At 47.1% G+C, this 26,025-nt stretch overlaps 2 protein-coding genes and 1 long non-coding RNA gene across 4 annotated transcripts in view; 2 read left to right on the forward strand and 1 right to left on the reverse strand.

The window, feature by feature from the left end:
• cdk6 (cyclin dependent kinase 6) overlaps positions 1-2,521 on the reverse strand; it is a 30,852-nt gene extending 28,331 nt beyond the window's left edge. Inside the window, exons 1-2 of the mRNA XM_076043971.1 lie at positions 2,285-2,521; positions 800-1,164 (exon numbers count right to left, since the gene is read on the reverse strand). Coding sequence (XP_075900086.1) covers positions 800-1,155 — 356 coding nt within the window. The 5' untranslated portion in view covers positions 1,156-1,164; positions 2,285-2,521. The remainder of the gene's footprint in view (positions 1-799; positions 1,165-2,284) is intronic.
• A 334-nt stretch (positions 2,522-2,855) lies between these two features.
• LOC142900099 (uncharacterized) lies at positions 2,856-5,909 on the forward strand. Its single transcript, XR_012928855.1, has 4 exons — positions 2,856-3,358; positions 3,818-3,898; positions 4,086-4,191; positions 5,111-5,909. It is a non-coding gene; the product is annotated as an uncharacterized LOC142900099 (long non-coding RNA).
• A 9,316-nt stretch (positions 5,910-15,225) lies between these two features.
• hepacam2 (HEPACAM family member 2) lies at positions 15,226-25,493 on the forward strand. Of its 2 annotated transcripts, none has more exons than XR_012928869.1 (9): positions 15,226-15,488; positions 19,457-19,816; positions 20,580-20,867; positions 22,360-22,659; positions 23,659-23,773; positions 24,170-24,191; positions 24,306-24,340; positions 24,478-24,551; positions 24,690-24,753. XR_012928869.1 is itself a non-coding variant. In XM_076044414.1 (9 exons), the coding sequence occupies exons 1-9, from the start codon at positions 15,425-15,427 to the stop codon at positions 24,798-24,800; spliced, it is 1,374 nt and encodes a 457-aa protein (XP_075900529.1). In that variant the 5' UTR covers positions 15,287-15,424; the 3' UTR covers positions 24,801-25,493. The 2 variants fall into 2 exon arrangements, 1 of the variants encoding a protein (XP_075900529.1); XM_076044414.1 differs by having other exon boundaries at positions 15,287-15,488; positions 23,654-23,773; positions 24,690-25,493.
• The last annotated feature ends 532 nt before the right edge of the window (positions 25,494-26,025 follow it).

The following is a 26,025-nucleotide window of genomic DNA, read 5'->3' on the forward strand; positions in this document are numbered from 1 at the left end:
CTGCGCAAACCAAATATCAGCGGCAACGCGCTTGCGTTTAGATGCAGCTGTTAATTTCCATTTATGTAAATTTAACGGTTTCTTTTTCAAAAATCACCTTGTATCGGCTGTATGTTTTACTCTCTGTCCTGCTCCTGAGCGGTGAGCAGCTGGAGAACTTCGGAGAGCCAACGTGATTTTGACAATTTGTGAATTGTGAAGATCAGTTGGTTAAAAAAAGAAAATGATAATTACACTTCAGCTATTGGTGGTGACCCACTTTCTCACTGCAATCCTATTCGTAGCTGCGTTTCCATGACAGTTGCGCAATTGCAATTTTGCAGGTGTTTCCACTGAATGGTGCGAAACGCATAATCTGTAATTCTCGTAACGTCTCATTTCGTGGGACATAAAGTAATTCTCGTAAATTATGTTTGCATTTTGTTTTGCTTACGTTTGTCACTTGAAGTGAAGTGGTCACAAGACATCATGTCCAGTGACGCGCACAGTAAATGCGAAAAAAAGTCTTTCTAAAAACCTTTTAGCCGTATGTGACAAGTTTTTGCAAAATTTAGGTGTTTCCATTACCAGTTTTTTATTGCGATATTTAGGTTTTCGCGCAATAATAGGGGTAATGGAAATGCAGCTACTGTCAACGTCAAAAGGTAAAGCACAGGTGGCACCAATTCAGCTGATGGACCGGTGAGACGCATCCATGCAACAGGTTGTGGTGAGAAAGTTCTGCAGAAGGGCGCACACACACACACGCATGCGCACACACACACACACACACACCCCACGCCACCCTTCACCCCCTCACCTGACAACATTGGGGTGCTCGAAGGCCTCCAGCTGCCTCAGCACCGCCACTTCCCGGATGGTGGACAGCGGCATGCCCTCCTCCTCCGTCTGCACGCGGACCTTCTTCAGCGCCACGAAGCGGCCTCCGTTCTTCAGGTCCCTCGCCTTGTACACCTTGCCGTAGGCGCCCTCCCCGATCTCGGCCACCGTCTCGTACTCGTTTGCCTCCTTCTCCATTTTCCCCCCTTCTCTTTCTATGTCTCTCTCTCTCTCTCTTTCTCTGGTCGCTGAGAATGTCTGCTGGGTGGTGGGTGATGGGTGGGGGGGGAATCCCGACCTTCTCACAAAGCCATATTCACGGACAATAGTTGGCATGCGGGCTGCCTAGATGACAGGAGAAGGGGAGGGAATGGGGGGGGGGGGGGAGTGAGGAAGGGCAACATCTTTGTCACACAATGTGTTTAATTAAAGTGGACTCCAGGCAGGCGACAAGGCGACTGTCATCGTCATCATCGTCATCATCAATTTTTTTTTCTTAAAATATTCCGATCAGCGCGAGCGTCCTGCAGAGCTCCTCCCTCCTCCTCCTCCTTATTACGCACGACTCGTGTCGCGCGCAGCAGCAGTTCCAAAAAAAAAAGAAAAAAAGAAGAAAAAAAAAAAGAAAAAGATTCGAGCAGATTTCCACCGGAGAGGCGCCGGCTGTTTATTTAGCTGTCTGCTGCGTAAAGCGATTTAAAAACAGAGGAGCGAAAGAAGAGAGAGAGAAAGGGAGAAAGGAAATCGATTCTCACGCAGCTTTGTTTGGAGCTGCGTTTACGTGCGCTCCGTTCATCTGAGGGGGGAAAGTCACATTGAAGGAGAAGAAACGAGGGGGGGGGGGCGACGCGAGTAAAACACGAGGACGCGCCGACGACCAAAAAAAAAAGAAAGAATGGAAAAAGACAGAAGGTTGCGCGTGGGGCTGCGCAGAGTTTGCGGGCTTTCTCCTTCTCCTCCTTCTTTCCCCTTCTCGTCGAGGAGCTGCTGCGTGTTCCCCCCCCCCCCCCTCACAGTCCGAGGCGACGCAAACTCGCCGAGCACGTGGCCGGCGACTGATTGCATTGTCTGCGGACTTCCTGCAGCAACAGTCCCAGTTTTGGAAAGAAAGAAAGAAAGAAAGAAAAAAATAATAACACAACCAAAACCGCCGTGGAAGTTTGACTCCAGTTCGAACACACAACCAAAGATATTCGCGTGAAACTCGGCAGCGGCGGCTTCCTTTTCCCAGCACTTTTCTCGAGCCGAGTTCAAACCCCTCTTTACTTTCTGCCCCCCCCCCGCGTGTTTAAATTGTGCGACCAGCGCTGCGTCATTAGAATAAACCGAGTCAGTCGCGGAATTACAGAGAGTCGCGGGATTTCAAGTGAACATTTCGAGCTGTCCTCAATCTGTTAAGTTGTCTGACTTTCAGGCTGTTGGCTCGTGTAATTTATTGGAATACAACGCATATATTTGTTGTTACCTCGTGCTGTTCAACATTGAGCCGCAGACGTCCGCATGTCCAGCGGGGAGAGGCTGTGGAGGCGTCCGGCAGTACAGTACCGTCCCTGCGTCAAACGCATCCCCGTCCTCCATGCGGGGGCCACACAGGTTGTGGAGCGGTGCAGGCTCTCACCCCCATCTCTCCCTCGGTCCGACCGTCTGTATGTCTGTCTGTCTGTCTGCCTGCCTGCCTGCCTGCAGCAGTCCGGGGCAGCGGCAGCGAGGGAGGAGGAGGAGGAGGAGGAGGAGAGGGAGGAGTAAGAGGAGGAGGAGGTGGTGTATACACACACACACACACACACACACACACACACACACACTCTCACTTCGTCGGTGAGTGTGTATTAGGGAAGGAGGCGGATGGGGGGGGAACGCCACCTCCGCTACGAAATAATCAAGATTTAGAATAATAATTAAAAAAAAAAAAAAAAAAAAAAAAAATATATATATATATATATATATATATATATATATATATATATATATATATATATATATATATATAACCACGAGATTCACGCCTATCCGATGCGGTACCCCCCCTCCTCCCTCCCGCACCGGCAGCCCCGGCCGGCCGTGTGAGCCCCGTCCCGCAGCGGCGTTCCCACGCCGGCTCAGTGGGGCTGACCCCCTTCAGAGAGGTTTGACACGGAGCGGCAACATTTCCGCATTCCACCCCGACTACAAAGACCCGCCGCCTCCTTTTCGCCCGGCCCTCGGCCCTGCTGCCCCCCCCCTTTCACCCCTCCACCCCCCACAATCCCGCGGGGTTTTGTCAGCCCGGGGTGCACCGCGGGGATCCGGGAGAGGGGGTGGGGGGACATGAGGAGGGAGAGTGCTGGGACACGAACGGCCACAATATCTCCCTTAAAACTTTCAATGCACCAGGAGGAGGGGATGCAAAGTGACAGCCACCCCCCCCCCCCACCCCAACCACCCCCAGTGCCCCCCCTCACTCACCGACATGCTCCTGCAGGGGTCAGGTTCAAGGCCTGGTGGCTCGATCTGTGGCCTTGGGGGAGCACGGCTCTTCTCCGGTGGTCGTTGGGTTGAGGTAATGGGGGCGTCCATGTGGTAAACTGTGCATTTAACATCAAATATAATTGTTGAACTTTAAAAAAAAAAAAAAAAAAAAGAAAGTTATACATAATTTAGAAATGCTAAAAATATTTTTTAAATTCAATTTAGACCTCACCATATGGCCAAAAGTAAACTGTAAAAATATAAAAAGTATTCTAGCCCTCTGGTTTCTTGTATAATTTTGTACTGTTCAAGGCTTCTAAATACATTCTAAAAGGGGCCTCTGATGCTGAATTTCCTCTTTCACAGGTCCAGAAATATCAAACCAGTTAATTCAAATAAAAAAAAAACAGATTAGCTCTTTAGAATTAACATCATTAACGTTTTTTTTAAGTTGCCCCTCGGGGACAAATGAAGTGCTTGAGTGATTAATTGGTTGGTTGAACATCAAGTTGATATCTTGCTTTTCTCTCTGCTGCTGGACACGGTTCAGGCGTGACTCCTGCTCATGCCGCTTGTCCATCCCACTGATTAGCACCGAGGAGGTAAAGTTGGAGGAGATAATGACATGGAAGTATGTGTGCTAATCCCCCCATTCACCTCCCACCTCTTTCCTGCCCCAACTTTTATGTCCTGCCCCCAAATTTAAACCATTTGCATCACAAAAAAGCACAATCTAGAGAATGTGAACCCTGCACTGATTACTGTATGTGTGAGCATGGCATTTTTTTTTCACAGTCTCATCATCATTGTTCTCACAGAATCAGCTCTGAGAGGCGTCATGCACGCTGAATACCTTAGCATGCACGCTTATTGCCGGGCTGGAGGGGGAAACCAATCACATCCACAGCAGAGTGCAGTGCAAAGGTGAGAAAGAAGTGCGCACGCACACACGCTCAGACACACAAAACACACACACACAAAGTTAAAAGATATTAATATTTTGTTTAGAAACATTTTTTAATTCAAAATTGTTGTTAACAATAATAGTAATAATAATAACAATAATGATAACAGAAAAATATTTTAGCTATTGGCAGAAATGGAATAAAAAATATTTTAATTAGATAACGTAATTGATGTTTTCGATGATAAATGACTTTGAATACCACATTCTTTCTGTTGCCAAATGTTTGACTCTTTTTTTTTTAAGGGGAATTTTAAGAAAAGTCCAGATAAAATGTTGTTCACCTCAGAGGTCTGAGCCAGTCATCTCATGTTTCACTCAATTTTATTTTGAAACTTTCATGAGGCAGATTGATAGAGATACTTTATTCAGAACACCCCCTTCTTGTTTTTTTCTGCTTCCAATAGTTATTCAAAAAAAAAGAAACCTGTCACGTTTAATTAGTATGAATAAAAAAAAGCCTCTCAGTGCATGAAAATAATTTTGGGTTGAGGTTCATCAGTTTGACATCATTCTCACAATTACTGATGAATTAAAAATAAACTGCAGGATTAATAATGGTGAGGGTCTTCAGTAATAGCGGTTCGAAATCTGTCAGTCAGATGAGAATCTAATTGAAAAGGAATGTGAACAAGGTTTACATGAAATGGCCGTTAACTCTCTGAAATTGATATTAAAGAAGTTTGGAGAAAAAAAAAAACGTCCACAAGTCATTTCTGATGCAAACTGTTGATGTTGTTGAAGCCAGACATCACCGGTGACAGAATCTCCCACAACCTTTACCAAGAGCCGGGCCTAAATAACGAGAAGATTGTTTCTTTGGCAGGTGAAGTTTTTTCTCTTCTTTTTACTTTTTCTCTGACATTTTTATTTCCACAGAGTATCGGCAGCTGCTGCTTCGCCGAGGCGCGCCACCGCTTTAAGAGCTGCTGGGACCAGAAGACAAGGTGTTTGGGGCGGAACGGCGCATTCTTCAGATTCAAGTAAAACCAGATAAGGAATCAAATAACAGAGAAGAAACCAAACAGTGTAATTGTGGGAACGGCGTCTCGTTCTTTCATGGCTCTCACCGTTTGTCACTCGGGGGGGTGGGCGGTTGGGGGTTAGAAGAGCAATATCAAAAAACACAGCAGGGGGGAAATGCACACAAGTCTGGATATGTTTAAAAGCTGAGTTACGGTTACATTTATAACCACAGATTGTAGTATCAAATATGCATGTGAATGAATGATGATCATTTCTGGTAGTAAAATTAGCTTTTTCATATTCTTTTTATCTTGCCTTTTTCCACTCATGCACCTCAAGAAGGAGGTCTTTGGCCCGCCCCCTCATTAACATAAAGTCACTGTTGGTGGTGTGCTGGTGATTGGATACCACCTGATGAGGGGAAGCCCTGTGGCTGTGAGGCTCCGCCTTTGTTTACATGCAAATAAGAGTCCAGCAATTAGCGGCTACGGTCCATTTTCTGGCGCTCAGAAAGTGTTTACCGCGTGATGACCGACTCGGCACCGGACAGCAGATGCAAAACCAGTTTCAGCCAGTTGTATCAGTCAAAGGGCAGCTGGATCTCTGACATGTGAAGTCTGTTTTTTTATGTTTTGAAAAAGCTGAAAATTCAACAATTTTTAGCTGGTATAAAAATGATCGAACCAATCAGCATCCTTGGACGAGGAGGAGGAGGAGGAGGAAGAGGGCAGAGCTACGGACAGGGGATCGAGATGTGTTAACGTCAATGTCGGCATGGATGTTTGATCAGTGTCGCACCCAGAAAGAGGAAATCTGATTCATTGTGGCAGAGAAAAAAAGAGTTATCCAATCACTTTCCTATCACCTTCCGATTACTATCTGATCGCTTTCCGATCTCCGTCCGATCACTTTCCGATCTCCTTCCGATCGCTTTTCCGATCACTTTCCAATCTCCTTGCGACCTCCCTCCGACTACTTTCCCATCTCCTTCCGATCACTTTCCCATCTCCTTCCCACCTTTCGTACGGATGCCAAAAGAAGCAGGAAGCGGCTGAAGTTGAACCTGCGTTTTGTGTAACTGCTGAATTCACCTTCCACAGTTTGTTTCGACAGCTAGTCCCGATGGGAAAGCAAAGTAGAACTTCAGTCGGAACAACAACAGACTGTTTTTACTTTATTAATATTAGAAGAAGTCTCATCCTAATTCTGATTGGGCCGTGAGGTGTGTGTGTGTGTGTGTGTCTGAGGCAGCTGAACACACACACACACACACACACACACACACACACACAGGCAGAGTGACTGTTCCACCAGTGATGCTGGATGACCTGCTGTCACACCTGGCTGGAGGGTGGGGGTGTGGGTGTGCTGGAGAGGGGAGGGGGGCGGGGGGACTGAGGGGGGTCCCAGACACCTGATCCCCTTTAAACTTCTCCAGCGTCACTTTCACAAACTGCAAGTCTGACGCCGTTGTCATATTTTGCGTAGTGTAATGACCAAAATTCCCTCGGCCGCCCGCTTGTCCCCTCTCTCTCTCTTTCTCTGCAAAGCCCCTTCTCTCCTCCTCCTCCTCCCTCCCTCACCCCTTTCCTCCCTCCCTCCCTTGCTCGCTCGTCGTCCTCTCCTCCCCCGCCACCGGCCCCCCAGACACACACACACACAAGCCTCCTTCTGTTGGGCTGTCGCCACGGCAACCAAGCCACTAACTTGAGGAGGCGACATAAAAACCTGCTCTTTGAGGGAGAGAGAGAAAGAGACAGAGAGAGAGAGAGAGAGAGGGAGAGGGAGAGGGAGAGGGAGAGAGAGAGAGAGAGAGAGAGGGAGGAGGAGATGAGGACACAGGAACACCTGCCGCCTCCGCCGATGGCCAGTGTGCACGTACGTGCAGGCGCATGAGCTCACTGGACCTCACACACACACACACACACACACACACACACACACACACACACACACACAGACAAGGAATCAGTGTCACATTCAAATGAGACCTTTCGTCAACATCTGCTGCCCTTTCAAACGCCCGTTTATCTTCCAGCAGGTTGTCGTGATTTTGTTAGTTTTTTTCATTTTTTTTTGTCCCCGCCCAGTCTGAGGACAATTGTGTGATTTGATTGGTCGGCAAGATGAGATGATGATGATATTTCCTAGTTGGTGTATCAACAATCTTGATTGAATGTCAAAGACATTGCTCACACCCGCTCACCCCTCCCCCACTCCACTTCTCTGCTAATTGCCAGCCCCCTGATTGGCCGACAGATTGGCTGGCTAACTGACGGACCTCCGAGCTTGCCCATTGATCCGCTGATTCCGTGGATCAATGGGGATCAATTTCTTTCTTTCTTTCTTTCTTTACCGTTGAGCGAATGTAGCAGCTGTAGAAGAAAACATTGGCACCGGATACGTTGGATTCCACCTCGTTGGATCCATGTTGACAACCTCTAGCAGAGAACGTTTTTTTTTTTGGCAAGCAGTTTCCTTGCTGACTGAATGTTGTTTTCTCTGGACCGGTTCCGGCAGGATCGGCCTCAAACCGTCGCTACCTGCTCCGACTGGCTGGAAGCTAACTGAAATTACAGTTGGAAGCTTCACCCTGTCACCTTTCAAGTTTTCTTCTTCTTCTTCCAAGCACCCCACCACCACCACCACCACCACCCCCGCCCGAAAACCTCCTTGTTTGTTTTTGTTTGTTTTTTTCTCTTTTTTTGATCTCTCACTATGGAGCTCTTCAGCACACGTGGCTCATGTGAGAAGATAACTGTCAAAAAAAGGGTTGAAGAATAAAAATATTTTGAAGAAAACAAGGGTTGAAGAAATTATTTTTATCCCATGCGACGTGCTGGGGATCGGAGCGTCTCCCCGCCACCCCCCCACCCCCCCCACCCCCCAGCCCACCCCCTCGGCCCCGCCTGCTATCAAGCTGCTCTCGCTCACTTTTCATTTATCTCTCCGGCCCACTGAAGCTTCTTCAAGGAGCAGCTCCACTCTCCCAAAAGAAGCCCCCACCTCCACCTCCACCCCCTTGCCCCCACCCCCTCATCAACAAGTGTCAGTTTGGGGTCAGCCGGGAAGTGGCCCTGGCGTCCTGGCCACGGCGAACCTCTGCTGCGTGGCTGCTGTTCATTAAGAGTATTAATGATTAACTGAGAGTGTCCATTGTCCCCCCTCCCGACCCAGACCCCTAAATCCCCCCCCCCCCCCCCCCCACGCCCCCCTTCGGCCGGCCCAGCTGTCCCTCCTCCGCCGTTGATCCACTCTGTGATGCCTCCCTGGGCCACTAAACCCGGATCCATTCATGTGCTAAAGTGACAGCTGCTGCTCACATTCTGCAGAGGAAAAAACACAGGAAACGCAGAGGGGACGGATGGACGGATGGACAACAGCTAAGAAATAATATCTGACAGATTGCTTTTGTCTTCTCCGGGGGGGCCGAGCGAAGAGGGCCGGCTGGAGGGATTTAAACTCTTAAGTCGTGCCTGGTATTGAACGCAGGAAGCGGAAGTGGCGTCTTGTGTTGTGCTGCGTCGGCATTTCAGCGGCTCGGAGGACGCGGAGGGCAAGTCGCCGCACGCTGCTGCGACTGGGCGTCGCTGTAACACCAAGTCGGCCAAATCAAAGGTGGAATGCAATCAGAAATGTTTGCTGTCATGTCTATCTAGCAGGATAAAAGCAGATTGATAAGTCAATGGAACAAAGGGGTGGTGTGGCGTCTCCAACCGAGTCTGAAAGAGACAGAAAATAATTCAGCAGCTTTTGCTTCTGAATGAAATTCATTGAGTCTTCATATATCTGCCATTCCTTTATCACAGACAACGTGAGCATTTTGAAATGTCACTCTCCGTACCTTGACATGTTTCGACGGTAGCTGCCGTCTTTCTCAGAAAGTCACCTGGGTGGTGCTGTTGTCTGAGGCGCTAATATCAGCGAGTGAGACGGAAGCAACCGTCAAAACATGCCAATGTAAGAACATAACATCTCAAAATAGTGTGAAAATAGTGTCTACTGTAAAAAGAGAAACGGTAGTAATCGTATGTGGCTTTTGCTTCCTCGTCGCCGTCGTGTTGTTTTAGTTGTTGCCGTTGCCATGGTTGCACAACGGCAGATTAACGCACTTTGTGCAGCACTTTTCATAACATTTGGCGGGTCTTTACCTTTTTTCCTCCTTGTCTCTTGCGAAACCTTTGACACAACGTGTGAAACCTGCATCCGTCGTCCACGACGAGGCTGCTTTTTTTTTTTTTTCTTCTTTTATGGTCGCGCGTTGTAAAGAAATCAAAGTTATCTCCCGGGGCCGAGGCCGTTAATTGGACCCTTACAACGATCCGCCGTGTGTCTTAGAGGAGTCTGCGGCTCCTCTATCGTTAGTTCCGAGTTACTGTTTCACCGGCTGAGTCATTTAAAACGCTGCCGCGTCGGAAGTGCGAATCCCTGGACGCTGCTGCTCGTGCACTTGTGCTGCGTGGGCGCAGGTTGGGTCTCATTACTGGAACTGTGACGTTTATGAGTTTATTGCGAGCCTGTACTGTTAAGTTGTCTGCTTCTCTGATATGTTTTATGCTTTTCAATTTAAATATAAAGTTGTTGTTTGTTTTTTTTTTAAATAAATGGCCACCCCCGAAATTTATTTTCAAACATGCTATATAAATAAAGCCGATTGATTGATTCATTGATTGTTTCTGCCCCCAACCATCCCTCCCTCACAATTAGACTGTGTGTGTTTTCATTTTTCGGAAGTAAACCCATATTTTGCATTCCAGGTTTCGCTCTGTGATGCGTAAACGCCCGTCGCCGCTCTGCCGTAACCATGGACGACCCAGCTTCGAGCGCCGATAACACGTTTGCGCGGATCGTTGCACAAGGCAGCTCGATCGATGACCAAAAGATCTTGTCAAAATCTGAAAATCTTGCATATCCATCATGAAGAAGCTCCTCTCCTCTGCACTTTCCCCCAGTTTCACTCACCAATCCTTTAGTGACATTAGTCTCTCCTGCAAGCTGCCCTTTGAAACACATGACAGGAGGAGAAGAACGTAAAAACAGAAAGCAAGTGCTAACCAGACTAGCATCCCTGGAATCCCTGGCATGCTGTAGCCAGGTTGAGCTGCTTGAAAAGTCTCTTTAAGTGTATTTTTCTGCATCCCTATTTCACCCGCCTGCTTCTTTACTGCTCAGAAGAGGCTTCAGGCAGACAGTTGGCCGTGTCAACACACTCGGGGGGTGGGGGGGGGGGGGGGACTGCGGCTGTTTTGCCTCACACCTCCTGGTGATTATGTCACTGTGGGCAGTGGGTAGGTGGGTGGGTGGGTGCTTCAGTTGTGTCGCCTTCCAGCCGAGGGATGCCTCGCTCTCTAGATCAGGCATGAGCAAACAACATTCCGGGGGCCATATGCGGTCAATATAGCTTTTTAATCCGGCCTGCTGACCTTGAAGAAATTATTTTAATAGTAAGTAAGTCATAAAATAGCTGCATTTCATCATTTCAATAAAGAGCTAAATACCGTGGGGCATCAAAGACACTGATATATATACATATATAGATACATACATATATGTATACACATATTAATCTTTGTCTCATTAAAACTACAGAGTGCAACAGTGTTCTTGTAGTCCATCCAGTCGTTGCAGAACGGCACCTGTCTTTCCTTCAGGCAGGTCACATGATGCAGTGACAGAGCCGGTGGAGCTCGCTTTAAAGGTTAATGTACATATGCACTGCGCCACACGCTGTTGTGTTGCGTGTGGTTTTTTTGCCTCCTCCTCCTCCTCCTCAGCTTTATGACTGTGTGTGTGAAGTCGGCAGGACAAGCTGAGACCTGAGCGAAGGGAGCACCGCCTCACCAGAGCGGGACGGCGGGCGCTGAGTCTCAACGGCCAGCAGTTTACTGCCGGGAACATAGAGGCGGCTGTGTCCATTCAACTCTGTATGCATGCACACGTGCAGCCGCCCATAAAAACACACACACGCACACGAACACACACACACACACACACACACACACACACACACACACACTGGCATGTTTGCAGCCAATGTGACGAAAAAAACAAACTGTTTTTCTTTTGTATTTATGTGGAATGATTCTGCAGAACTATCAAAGAGTCACAAAGCAAAGTGTGTAAGAATAAAAAAAAAATAAACACACATCCTGATTTCCTGTAAGAGAACATCCGGGAAGGGGTTTGGTCCATCAATTAAAAAACACTGGATGCTGATTGGATGGACAGGCCAGTCAGCACAGGACTGAGGGGCGGAGCTTAATTACAGACAGTCGACCTGAACCTGACAGTGGCAGAGGAAATAAAAAAAGAGACCTTTGCTCTTCTTCTACTGAAGAAATGTTGCCATCCGGCTGTGGGATCACGGACCAAACTGCAGCGTCCACGCTGGTACTGATTCTGGTTACGAGCCGACAGCAGCTTCCTGCAGCAGGAACAAACACGGCAAACTGGGCAAATCCTGAAAGATGCTCCTGCTGGGTGTGTAAACGGGTGTCAACTGTGTCAACACCGACGCAAAGGAAAAGTTTATTTTATTTTTTTGTTGGATGCACCTACACCTGCCTTCTCCACCACGTCCTCCTCCTCCACCATCTCCCCTGACAGACGGACGGACGCTCCGTCAGCGGCTTCCAAGCCAATGAATTTGAAAAAAACGCTTGTTAATCATTTTCTTTCCTGCCTGAAGGTGAAGTGACAAACAGCTGAGAGACGACGAGCGAAGAAAACCATGTTGCCTCAGAGGAGCTGCGTGCGTGTGTGTGTTGGCCCTGAACGCAGGCAAGCACACACACACACACACACACACATGCACACGCACACTGAGCCTCTGACTGGAAGCAGACGAGGATCTGGGTCGCAGGCCGCAGGATTGGACATGGGTTAGATTTCCTGTCATTGACTGCGGGTCACATGGAGAGTGCGTGGGCAAGATAGTGGAATGCGTTAAACGGGGCGAGGCTCTCGTCACCAGGCCCCGCAATCTCACACACACACACACACACACACACACACACACACACACACACACACACACACACTGTCAAAAGACGTCATTGCGACAGGAGGTTTTTTTCTGCTTTCGGATTCATTCTGGACACACGCACGGTGAGGTCAGCTGTGCACACTGAAAACACACACACACACACACATACAAACACAGACTCACACTCACACACTGCCGGTCAGCCGCTCTGATGTTTAGACAGTCTGATGCAGCCTGATAGAGGAGTTCAGCGGTGCAACGTTCAGATGTGAGAACCCAAAACATGGGTTTGAACATGTGTGTGTGTGTGTGTGTGTGTGTGTTTCCCACTGTTAGAAATCATTGCCGTTGCCTGTGAATGAAACGGCTGCAGCACCAGGCCCCGCCCCCTTCCTCTTGCCCCGCCCACACGGCTCCTTCTTCCTTCCTCCGTCAGCACTTCCTTTTTCTCTCACGTTCGCTCGTCCACAGGCACCGACCGACTCGGTACGAACCGGTTCTGCCTGCCTGCCCGCCCGCCGCAGTCGTTGACCTTAAAGGTGACTTCCTGTGACATCATCAACCTCAGTGACGCAGGCGACCGGGATAAGGGGGCGTGGCTACAGCTAAATTTTAACTCCACATTATGTCGGGTTCTATTTTTTTTCCTTTTTTCCGCCCCTTCGTCCCTCCCTCCCTCTTCTCTGCGGTGCAGAAAGAGGCACGTGAGTCGTATCACAGCCGGCCACCCCGTGTGGCCCCACTGTAACCGCTGCTCCAGGCACACACACACACACACACACACACTCAGACAAGCACATGCACACCAGTGTGCCAATAGCGTGGCCTTGATGTGGGCTGGTGTGCTGTGTCTCTGCTATGAGTGCCGGCAGCTGGAGGACAGGGAGAGAGAGAGAGAGAGCAGAAAAGAAGGAATTTAGTATGGAAGGAAGGAGGGAGGGACAGAGGAAGAAAGAGGGAGGGAGGGAGGGAGAGAGAAAGTACAGTAAGTAAAAGGGAAGAAAGATAACAGGGGAGGAGGAGGAGGAGGAGAGAAACGGTTTTGTAAACTATGGCTGCTGAAAATGGAAACTGTGACGTTTGAGGACCATAACTGGGCCCCTGTTTAAGGTTGTGTTTGAACGTGTGTGTGTGTGTGTGTGTGTGTGTGCACTTTAACTGAATTTTGTTTGCACGAGTTGCACCAAAGCGCAGGAGTGATTCAGGATGAATCTCTGGGAGTTTTCAACTGAACTGATGGTGCCTTTGTTTTGTTTGTTAGAAGTCAAGCAGCACGTCAGTCTTCCGAGAAGCTGATTGTGTTTCTTCTCAAAGAAACAAAGTGGCGAAACCAGGACGTCCTTTATGTAAAAAGTTACCCCCCCAAAACACGTGAGATACCTGAAGGAGCCATGAAGGAAGCTGCTGCTCTGCTAACCCAGCAGGCTTCTGCTGAAGTCCCCCTGTCTGATATTAAGTGGTGAACTGGCTCCATCTGGCGGCGAGGAGGCAGTTTTGCATACGGCGGAGAAACAGTGAGGCAAGTGGAGTCCAACAATGAATTTAAATAAATAAATGAACAAATATGCTCATAAATATTGAATTCTTCCCTGGGACTTCGCCTAATCTTTCACTTCAGCTGAATTTATTTTTCTCAATAATAAATTATATATATGTGTATATATATATATATATATATATATATATTTTTTTTTTTTTAATTTTTTTTTTTTTATTATTATTATTTTTTTAAATGACGTCATTATTTTCTTAGTGCAGGAACAAAAGATCATCATGAGATCATCAGAGAAATCATGCGACTGGAGCTCTCCCTGCGCTTTGATCCTGTCACGTTAACGAACGCAGTTTTATGGACATCAGGCGCAGCAAACGCTGCTGCTGCGCAATAAAATCCAAGTGCTTTCTTTTCCTGCTTGGAGACAAGATTTTTTTTTTATTGGTTCCATAAAAGTTTGTGAATGAATAGTAGGAGGCACCTTTGTTTCATAAAGCTAATGGGAAAAAAATCAATACAATTTCTGGATGTTTCAAAGAAAACAATTTAAAGGTCGAATGTCACGCCCCCAAAAAATGACCTTCTCAAATGTTTCCAAACAATAATGGAGAAAAGTCAATTTAGGTGTTGAAATAGATTCATTCTATTGGTGCTGTTCTGGTGGGGGAACAAAATCCCTCAGGTTTGTCATGACAACTCACGTCTCCCCCCCACGCCAGGTGTTGGCCAACATCTTCGATGACCACCTAGTTTCTGTGGCTTTCCAAGCATGTGGAAGGTTCAGCAAAGCATCGCGTTTAGCAGGAGACAGCAAACAGAGAGCTAAATATTCTGTTTTCTGGACGACAACAGTTTATCATTTTTATTCCTGTTATTATTATTATTATTATTGTTATTATTATTATTATCGATGATGCAAGGCTCCTTCACTAGAGTCATGAAAAGGAACCTTAAAGACGTAAAAATGAGACAGACTTTACCAGTCTGCAGTGTTTAAATAGTCAAATTCAGAGACATCAAAATCTTCACAAACTTGCCAGACAAGAATCTTCTTTCCATTTTTGACTGGGAGCAGTTTCTCCACCGAGGATGGAGAGAAAAAAGCCCCTCCACCACTGATCTTGATGTTTATCTTCACCCTAAAGACAATTTAAAGCCTTTGAGGGCGAAAGAGTCTCTAGTTTTTGGATCCTTTTTTCAAGTTAAGCACACAAAAAAAATCTTTGCAGGCCAGATGGTCGACAATCTCCAGTCGTGCTCTCTCTATCTGTTAACCAAACGGCTGCGAGCCAGGCACTCCGTTCTCCAGTTTCAGGGCCCCAAGGAGGGGTGAGGTGGAGGAGGAGGAGGAGGAGGAGGAGGAGCCAGCTAACGTGTTGAAAAAGAAAGAAAGAAACGGTTTCAACTCTCCTCTTACTCCTCTTTTATGTCTCTGCTCCTTTTCTGAGGGAGCGAAACCCTCGGCCTCAGGGCAGCAAGTGTGTGTGTGTGTGTGTGTGTGTCCACCTGCCACACTTCACCAGGTGGACCTCTCCTTCCCCCCTGGAGTGTCATGTGGGCGGAGCCTGCCGTCACACCAGCCCTGAGCTAGGTCCTCTTATTTCCCTGGCAAATGATGTCACCACAGCCAGTCACATTTCTCTCCTCCTCCTTGTCCTCCTCCACCTCCTCTCCTCCCTTCATCCCTCACTCACTCACTCTCTGCTGCCTGCCACACGTCCCACAGCTCCCTGGAGGATAAGATGCCATGGAGGCCGCAGGAAGAACGATGCTTTGCTTCCTCTCCTTCCTCCTGCTGGCACTGCTGACAGGTGAGACGTTCCAACCTGCTGGTCTTGTTGTTGTTGTTGTTGTTGTTGTTGTTGCTGTTGTTGTTGTTTAGAGCAGTGATTTGTTACTGTTTTCTGTCACTTTTTTGTGGTTGCCCAGGTTAAAGAGGGCGTGATACATACATACATATGTATATATATATATATATATATATATATATATATATATATATATATGTATATATATGTATATATATGTATGTATATATATATATATATGTATATATATATGTATATATGTATGTATATATATATATATGTATATATGTATGTATATATACATATATTTATATATATATATACATATATTTATATGTGTATATTCACAAACCCGCAGATCCTGCAGTAATTAAGTAACGCAAATAAGATCTATGACAGTGCAGGTGGATTTATTGATCCATTAATTAATTTTCAACAAGAAAAAAATTATTTTCAACTTAGCTTGGACAGGAGATTTCAGTGTGTGTGGGCAGATTCCACACACCCCAAGTTTTTTTTTTTTTAATATCAAACTACGCTTCCCAGTTTTGCATGTTCTTTCCATAGCCGCCGCTGCTGCCATGTGACGCTGTGCGCCGTTTCTTGTCAGCTGTTTTGGGTTTTGAGTTTGTGGGAATGGAGAAGTGAAACCAAGCAGGGCCACCGAGGCGTTCTGACTCGGTGACGGCCGCTGGGTAAAAATCCAACAGAGAGGGACAGAGAGGGACAGAGAGAGAGAGAGAGAGAGAGAGAGAGGGAGAGAGAGAGAGAAAGAGAGAAATCCTCCTTACACACACACACACACCATCAACCTGCTCCTGAGGAAGGATAAAGGTGGGGGAGGGTGCGGAGGTGTGCGTGTGTGTGTGTGTGTGTGTGTGTGTGTAGGGGTGGCAACATTTGTCTTGAAGAGGGCAGAAGATGGTGGTGATTGGGCTCATTATTTATCATCTAAACATCTTGCTTGTGTGTGTGTGTGTGTGTGTGGGTGGGTGGGGGGGGTGATAAGAAGCAGGTGTCTGCTGGTCAGCACGCACACTCCTGTGACTGACTGTGTGTGTGTGTGTGTGTGTCCACCACTCACCTTAAGGAGCCACACTGTGTAATCTCCTCAGTATCACCACAACAATGTGGCTCTTGTTTGTGGGACAACAGGCCGGCGGCGGGCCCGGCACACTCCTGCTCACTCCTGCCTTTTCACTGCATTCAGCTGGTGTAAACACAGGCACGCTCCCCGCTGCTGACGAGACACCCGCACACACACACACACACACACAGTGGGTCAGTAAGTGTGAAACAACGCGTGGAGGCGACATCTGCGCCACGTTTATTATTTAGGACGTGACAGCAGAGACACTGGAGGCATTATGTTAAGTGGCAATGGACAGCAGATACCAGGGACCTGGCACACACCAGCTGGACAACCCCTGCCCCCCCCCCCACACACACACACACAGGAGGTGAGAGGGGGACACAGAGGATAGACACAGGAACACAGTGGAAGATTCAACATGTTCCGCTCACTTTAAATTTGAATTGAAAAAAAAAAAATTTTTTTTTAAACAGTCTAATTACTGCCGATAATAATTTGCTTGGACGACTTGATGGACTTGTGTAATTACACATAGAGAAGCTTTAAAAAAAAAACCCCAACAACTGAGGTTTGATTCTACAAACAAAAGTCCCCTCAAAAAATGTCCAAACCTGTGTCTGCTCCAATGACGACAGCAGCAGCAACTGACGATCTTTATCTCAGCACTTTGTTTTTTTGACAAGGAAAATGCAAATTGTAATAAAAAGCAAAAGAATGTAAATAAAAACCTGACAAAAGGCAAAGTGATCAGTGTGACTACAGTGACCAAGCTGCTGCTGCTGCTGTCTGTGAAAAGGGCTCAAACTGTCTTAAAGTCCTTACACACCAGGAAATAGGTGAAGCGACGTGAATAAGCGACGCAAAAATGCAAATTTTTCGTCGGCGAATTTTTTCTGTACACACCAAGCGGATATGTGTATAAAACTCACTAAGCAAACACATTTTGGGGCTACATTTGCGGATACGTAGCTCAGGTGAGTACTCGGCAGCGCAGGTGGAAGATGTTTGGTTAAGAAGCTGTGGTTACAAACAGCTTTTTGACCACGTTATTGAAGTTCCTGTTGAAGTAAAAGATTTTTTCGTTTTCATGCCAATAATTTAGGAAGCTTTTTGGAACAGATTTAAACAAAAGAATAAAAGATATGATTTTTTCGAAGTGTGGCAATCGTGCAGTTTGCCAGTGTGTATGGTTCAATTGACTTCAAGAGGTTTTTCTTTTAAAAAAAGCGAATTTCTAGTGAGTTCGCTCCCGGTGTGTAAGGACCTTCACACCTGACTTGACCTCACCGAGCGGCTCCAGAACCACCTGAGGTCCAGTTTCAGCTCTTTGACTCTGAGGAGGAGGCGGACATGAAACCTTTGGGCTATGTAATTTTTTTGATTTGCAACTTTTATGCAACAATTACAAACACATTTTTAAATTTTTTTAACCCCCCCCCCGCCCCTCCTCCCCTTTTAGTTCACTTTTGAAACAGTCCTTATTCTCAAAAACAACAACAAAAAACCCAGCCAATCATACAAACAAACTTGAAAATGAAATGTGGTGCTTCTGTCAAACTACCGCAGAAACTGAGAAGCAGAACTTCTGGGAAGCCGGGACACAAAGAGACACTCGTGAGTTAAGTGGGAATGTGTGGCGGCGGCGAGGACTTCCTGCTGCCAGGAACACTTCCCACTCACAGACTGGCCTCCCTCACTCTCAGCTGTCAGGAGCTCGTCCGTCCGTCCTTCATCTTCTCCACAGCTTCTCCATCAGGCCAAATTAGAAAAAAAAACAAAAAACAAAAAACCTGCCTCGGCATGTTGGATGTGCAAGTCCAGGCAAGCACGAACGACCGACCGACCGAGGCGACCCGGGTAACGGCTGCAGCAAGTCACCTGATGATGCTGCTGGTCTCGTGGCTGTTCGCCAGAAAGGGGAAGTGAGGGTTTAAAAAAAACACCTGCCGAGGTAATGAAGCGGGTCGTAGACAGGGTAGGGGGGCAGTGAGGCGTAGCGGTGCTCCAGGCTTGGAGGACTGTGTTTGGACCAGGCGAACACGCCACCACAAGACGGCCTGGGTCAATATTAACCCACTGTTGCAGGACCCGGATGTGAGCCGCTGTGTGAATACGACCATGTACAGAAATGTACAGTCAGATATTAGCGTGTTAAAGTGATGGTAATTGGTTCACTTATATTTTATTTCAAGGGGTGTTTGGTCAACATTATTCCCGTGTCAATCCTCCTGGTGTTGATCTTAAAACTTTAGAACAGCTTAGAGACAGTTACAGGCTAATCTCCATGGGTTCATGGAAACACTGCGGCCATTTTTCAAATGATTTGCTTCAACGATTCAGAAATTAAGTGCCCCCCCACCCACTCAACGTAATAGTTCACGTTAGACTCACTTTGAAAACACGTCAGTCTGCAGCCTGATAGATAAAGTCCTTCTGATGTCTGAGGAGGACTCCGTCACTTTCCCACATGCCGTCTCATAGTTTGTATTCGATCGTGTTCCAGGAAGTAGTGCCAGACTCACGTCACTGCGCGTCTTCTTCGACTTCGAGCTAGCTAGCCAGTTAGCGACAGCGAACGGAGATTTCAACTTTCACTTGAGTGTCGTTGAAAGCAGAAACCACTTGACTTGGCCTTAACTTGCGCCATAAGAAGTAGTTCTGTGTTAGAAATGTAAAATAACAAATAATGAAATGTATGTAAAGAAAAAAAAAAAAAAAAAAAAAAATGATTGTGCCCTCAGACGACAAACGGACTTGTTCTAATCTAAACTGATATTTGCATCTGAAAAATTTTCCGCATCGTCCAATATGATGACCAAATTGAAACCTTTCCGTCGCGATGCCCTCCCCTCTCTCCATCCTCTTCCCGCCACCCCAGGAACCAGATCCCAGTTCATCTACATCCCCTCGTCGGTCTACCACGGCGTGGAGGGGAAGCCCCTGGACGTACTGGTGGAGACCCGCTTCCCCCTTGGCGAGGCCGAGATCCAGGGCACCTGGTCGCACGCCAGCCCCAGCGGCGTGCGCTCCACGCTGGTGACCTTCAACAAAGAGTCGCTGATCACCGACATGTCGTACCGAGAGCGGCTGATCTTCAGGGAGCCCAACGTCTCGCTGACCATCTGGTCGCTGCGGCCAGACGACGAGGGCGACTATCAGCTCAAGCTCAACATCGAGTTCCATAACAACACGGGGCAGGTGATCAGGGAGGAGAGGACCGTGCACGTGACCGTCGACGGTGAGGCCCCCAGCTGCAAGGATCGCCACAAGCGTTGTTTAAAGGTCCAGTGGGTAAAATCTTTAAGGAAGCCCGCCTGTCAGTGCGTTTTGTATTTAGGGCACTGTCGGATTCAGACAGGCTTTATTAAAAAATGTCACCGCAACATGGCAGCTAGTTAGGAGCAAGACCCTTATTGCTCCATGTATATTCTTGTATAATGAGAACAGTTCTAAGGGTAGGAAAAACAAATTACTTTTATTGTACTGTGTTTATTTATGAATTTATGGGCAGTGTGTTAAAGGGCGAGTGTGTAATATTTGGAGAAGAAACGGTGACATCAAGACGGTCAATTTTAGATTGCAGCATCTTTCACTCTGTCTCCTCCTGAGCTTGCCAGTGACCTACGGTGGCCTGCGCACCTAAACCTGGATACCTCGTCCACCTTCTGCTTTGTTGGTTTATTTGTAGACGTGAGTCGTCTCTCTAATTACGAAACTTGATTCCAGGCAGCTGGATTGTCCACACCAGGCTAACTGGGAGCAAAGCCCTTGATCAATGTATATTCTCACGCGCAAATTAAATTATAATTACCATAATTACCATACCAAATTTCTTTTATTGTACTGCGAGTATAAACTTTTATTAATATAAAAGCAGTATAATAATTGTTTACCAAAATAAAAATCATATATCACGGCAATTTTTACCCACTGGACCTTTAAAGTGCCTCTGCTCTATATTTACTCATGATTCCTCTCTTCCTTCTCCCCTCTCGACTCAGTCCCCGTGTCCGTGCCGGTGATTGAGAAGAGCCCGTCGCAGCCCGTGGTGGAGGACACGTCTAACGTCACATGGACGTGCACTGTCCACAGGGGGACCCGGGTGCACTTCCAGTGGCTGCGGGACGACGTGGCGCTGACTCCGTCCGAACGCCACCACTTCTCCGGAGACAACGCCACGCTGTCCATCAGCCCAGTGAGGAAGGAGGACCGGGGGAGGTACCGCTGCCTGGCAAGCAACCCAGTCAGCAGGGGGCGCTACAGCACGGCCAAGGAGCTCACTGTCTACTGTGAGTGGATGGCGAGCTTCTCTTCTCCTGCACCGCTTCCAGACATATTTTTGCACCACTAAAATTGATTGAACGGACACGTACAGCTGTAAAATGTGAACAAAGTTCCTCTGCAAAAAGTTTCCGCAACTGAAACCGACAGATTCAATAACGCTGCCGCACTTCCTCTCTCACACTGAGAGGAACATTAGATCATATGTAAATTCCTGTGTTTTCTCCATCACAGAGTTCATTATTTGCATCTGGGGTGGAGTGATCTCACAGAGATCCTCTGTATTGAGTTTATTCAGTTTTGTCATATTGAGGGAGTAGCAAAACTGAATCTGCTCACGTAAAGGTCGGGTCAGAGGATCGATATCGGCACTAACTGGATTGACTGTCTCAGTTTTCATTTGGATAGAGTGGCTAAAAAGGAATGTAACTGTGTGTGTGTGTGTGTGTGTGTGTGTGTGTTTAGCTCTTAAAATTAGCATTTATATTTACATAACGAGCAGGTTCAGTCGGCACTACCAGGTTCCTTGTGGATCTGCCAGACTCGTTAGACTTTAGGCGGACGTAACGCCTGCTAAGAGAAAAATGCGAGATCAGATGGAATGAAAACAGGAATTGTTAACGTCAATACTGACTGCAATGTGCTTGTCACCGAGTCTGACCTGCCTGTCACTGAATCCAACACACTTGGCCTTTAAATGGCATAAAATTAAAAATGTATCTCGCAGTGCACGAGGCTTTGATGTGCTTCACGTCTGCAAATGTTCTTCTGTCTGGCGTTGGTGATCTTCAAAGCCATGGAAACAATGTTTGTCGCTGCCGTCATGTTTGTTTGTCTTAGCGCTTTAGCAGCAGCAGCAGCAGTGGTATTTCTTTAGACCTCAGCACAAACCAAACATCTCCTCCTTCTGTTTACTTTCGAGTCCAACCTAAAACGTTAAGTGTGTAATATTGGAGATGTTGAGAAGAAACCAGCAACATCAAGCTCACCCGCTTACCCTCCCTCTCCTGAGCTTGCCAAGTAAACTACGGTGGCCTGCGTGCATAAACCTGGATACCTCATCCACCTTCTTCTTCATTGGTTTGAGGACATGAGCGTTCACCCTGAATACGAAATGCACTGTCCGGTGACCTGGATTGTCCACACCGGGTTTCCTTACAAATGTGGCAGGGCAAGATGGCAACTAACTGGGAGCAAGACTCTTGATCCATGTATATTCTGATATATAAATAAAATCCGTAATAGGAAAATCAAATTATTTTTATTGTACTGCAACTCTACACTTTTACTAACGTATTTATCAGCAGGATATGACGCTTTCACCAATATGAAAATACTGTAAATTGTAAATCAGGCCAAATATTACACACTTGACCTTTAAGTATGATTCTGTCAAAGAAACTCACACACGTACAAATTAAAAGAGCAGTAACTCTACTCCGAGCACCAACACACCGCGTGTTTCTCTCTCTCTCTCTACCGGACCCTTCACCCTCGCAGACGGACCCTACAACCTGGAGGTGAACTCGGGCCAGGGCCTACAGACCGGCAAGGTCTTCACCATCAACCCCGGCGAGCTGGTCTTCTTTGAGTGCCGCGCCGACTCCAACCCGCCCAACAGCTACGTGTGGATCTCCAAGAGCCGCAACGGCAGCAGCGTGATTATGGAGGGCCCGCGGCTGGAGGTGCTCTCCTACCAGCTGGCCCAGGCCGAGGAGTACCTGTGCCGCGCCTTCAACAACGTGACGCAGAAGCAGGACGAAGCCCAGTTCACCCTGGTGGTGGCCAGTCTGGAGACAGGTGAGCGGATGCAGAACTTTACTGTGTATTTTATTTTTTGTTTCATTTTTTTTCAGTCCTGCAACAGTGTAGTTTCTCAATTTGGGATCAATAACAAGTACATCGACTCTATCTTTCTAGGAGCTGTTTTGAATGGGTCATGGTTTTTTGTGGGAAGTGTCCGCTTTTTATTAAAAAAAAAAAAAAGGGATTTTATGGGCATTTATTTTGAAGGACACAGAATTCAATTCATTCATATGAAGATGATGACTGGAAGAAGGCATTCTATATTGTTGCACTATATCACTATTTTTGTGGAGTGCGTTTGAGTGCTGCAGAATAAATTTTGGGTGGCAACTTCATAGTAAGTAAGTGTGACTCCACCAGTTGAGAACCACTGCACCTTGAGTAGACATGCAGCCCACAACATCAACAGCCAGGTCAGTGGAAGGAACATGATGAAGTTGTTGTGCGTTGTCAGGCGGAAAACACCCCCCCAAAAAAACAGAGCCGAGCCCGGACTTTGACGCTCTCACGCGGCTAATATATCATTTTAGGATTTTACGATCCTGCTTGTTTTATCTGCGTTGCTACGTGCCAGTGCCCCGGGCTGGGAAAGTCAACAGTGGACAGCCGCTGTTGTGTTTGTCCACTGACTTTTTACAGCATGTGTGGAGTTTCTGTGTGCCAAATCTGACATCGGTGTGTTGCCGCAGCGACAGCGTGGGCGTCTCGGACTCGTGTTTCGGCCGATGAGGAGCCGCGACAACGACATGTGACATCTTGGTTCTCTTTAGTTGAGGTCACTATCAGGTTTAGCCGCCGTAGCTGCAACGGGAACCAAAGACATCAAAATTCACCCTGCAGAGGAACAACTAAACCGCACACCAGGCCACCTGATAGCGGACGGGATACCTCCCTGGGAAAAATGTCTGCTAACAGCCAAAGGTTTTCTGTCCGATTGTACAGTGTTAATAATCGACTATCACTCTATGTATTTTCTTTTGCGGGAAAGAGAAGCACACGCAGAAGCCCAACTCCAGTTCCGTTCTGGCTGCCGTCATCGTGGGCTCGCTCTTCGTCATCGGCTGCATGCTGCTGCTCTTCATCAGGAGGACCTGCCACCCCAAGAGAGGTGAGCAGAGCGAAGCTGTGCATTGGCTCCGCAATCACTGCTCCAATCATCACTCCCAAGGGAAATTGGACCAGAAGAAAATAAATCAGCTTGAAGGACGGGAACTTCCTGTATAAACAAGCAGCGTGACTTCTGCTGCTGCCCCCTTGTGGCTGTTTCAGAGACAAGGCTAATGACAACAAGGAGTGGCCCAATGCTGCACTTGGATAAAAACCATTGTGGCTCCTGGCACATGTCACTGACCAACAAATCAAGTCTCGAACAGATGCTAATGCTAACACAGCCTGCTGAAATGCTAGCTAATGTCGTAATTTGCTGGAACAATTTAACCAGGCAAATAAGCATGTTTACCTTTTCTGATGATCTGTTTATTCCTCTCTCTTTATTTTTGAACAGTGCTGATGAGCATTTACAACAGGTAGGAGCAGCCTTTTAAATGATGTCAAAATACCAACATATTTACTGCACTGAATGTGTTTGTTGGTCTGCGCGCTCCGCCGTACTAACAACTCTGTTTGCTGTCCGTCGGCAGGCCGCTGTGTGAGCACAAACGGCCGCATCGCTCAGGTGAGTCAACCCTGGTTGCAACAGGCCTCACGCAGAAACGATCGCAAAATCAGGCCTGATGCTGAGAATAAGGTTAATATATGTATATATATATATATATATATTTAACCTAAATGTTTAATCTGTTGGATGGACAGGTCACGAGGACGCCACCGAAGACTTTGGCATCTACGAGTTTGTGTCCATACCTGGGAAAATGGAATCAGCACAGGTACGAAAAAAAAACAACAACAAGAACAACAACAAAAAATAAACGCAAACTCTGACTCTTTGCTTTTCGGATCTTGAGTTGAGCGCTTTGAGTTTTGAGTTCTTCGGGTCCTCATTTCCCTGTGCAACCATCCCGCAGGCGTCGTGCAGGTCGCTAGCACGCCTGGAGTCGGCCGAGGGCACGCACACCATCTACGACGTCATCAGACACGTTCCGGAAATGTCTTGTCACAGCCGGCTACAGAGCTGAGGGGTCCGCTGCCACCGTGCCCCCCCGCCCCCCACCTCGCCTTCTCCTCTTCCCCTCGGAGGGCCTCCCACCATGTCCTGTCTGCTTCTTGTGGCTGCTGGCTGGTGATTTCTCTTTTTTTTTTTTTTGCACAAGCGCCATCCGGAATCCTGTGTGTATGCACAAACTGCGTGGTGCTGCTTTTGTCCACCGTCTGTGACGGACGCTGAGTCTCTTCTGCTGAAAATGTCGTGAGATGTCCGCATTTTTCTCTCTGCTGTGAACGAAAGACTTACTGTGTTCGAAGATGAATATCATTAGCATCGTAAATTATTTTAAAGATTTTATAAGGTCCGCCCCCCACAAAATTATTATTATTTATTAGAATTATTACAAATCTTAATTTATACCGTTTATTTTTTACCCCTTTTTCTGTCTAGTTCCTGCCAAGGAAGACTTGCTCTATGCGAAGTGTTAAGATAATGAAGGAAATGTGTAAATATTGCTTGTGGATTGTAGAGCGGAATGATTTATACCCCCACTCTGACTGAAGTCTATTTATTATTCCAGTTTCCACTAATGTAGCATTTCTTCTGCTCTCAGTGGAAAAACAAACAAAATGCTGAAATTCAAAAAAAAAAGAAAGATATTGTACAGTTTTTCATCCTCGTGTCTGTTTTTTTTTTTATATTGGATTAAAGATATAACTGTTTACTACTAGTGGACCATCACTGAGAGAAAACTCACACAGCCGCTCTTTTGTCTGCAGGCTTGGCTGCCTGTCGCACAAAGTGTTGTGTGAGTCATGTTTGTTTGTAGCACTCACATTTGCTGCAGTGTGTGTGTGTGTGTGTGTGTGTGTGTGTGTGTGTGTTTCTCTCAGCTGCGCCATGCCGGCTGGAAGCGGGCAGCGACAGACGGAGCGTGCAGCATGTGTGTCCACACTCAGCCTGTTTTTGCCGCTTTCCACGGGGTGCCGTCGCATGTGTGTGTGAAAGAAAAGAGGTGCGACTAGTCAGGCTCAGGAAGCATTCCTTAGATTCATGTGCGTCGTGATCCAGGCATCGATGGACCTTCCAACACGTGTGGAGTCATGTGATTTGCACCACCAAAGGGCCTAGGCTCTTTATTCTAATTATTGATCATTAATACTTAAACTACTTTTATCGCTGGCGACTGTGGCTCAGGAGGTAGAGTGGGTTGTCCAATGACCGAAAGGTTGGAGGTACAAATCCTGCTCCATCCT

Source organism: Nelusetta ayraudi, unplaced genomic scaffold, assembly GCF_046127955.1.
Source record: "Nelusetta ayraudi isolate G7.1 ecotype Tasmania unplaced genomic scaffold, CSIRO-AGI_Nayr_v1 ptg000079l, whole genome shotgun sequence".
Lineage (NCBI taxonomy): Eukaryota > Metazoa > Chordata > Actinopteri > Tetraodontiformes > Monacanthidae > Nelusetta > Nelusetta ayraudi.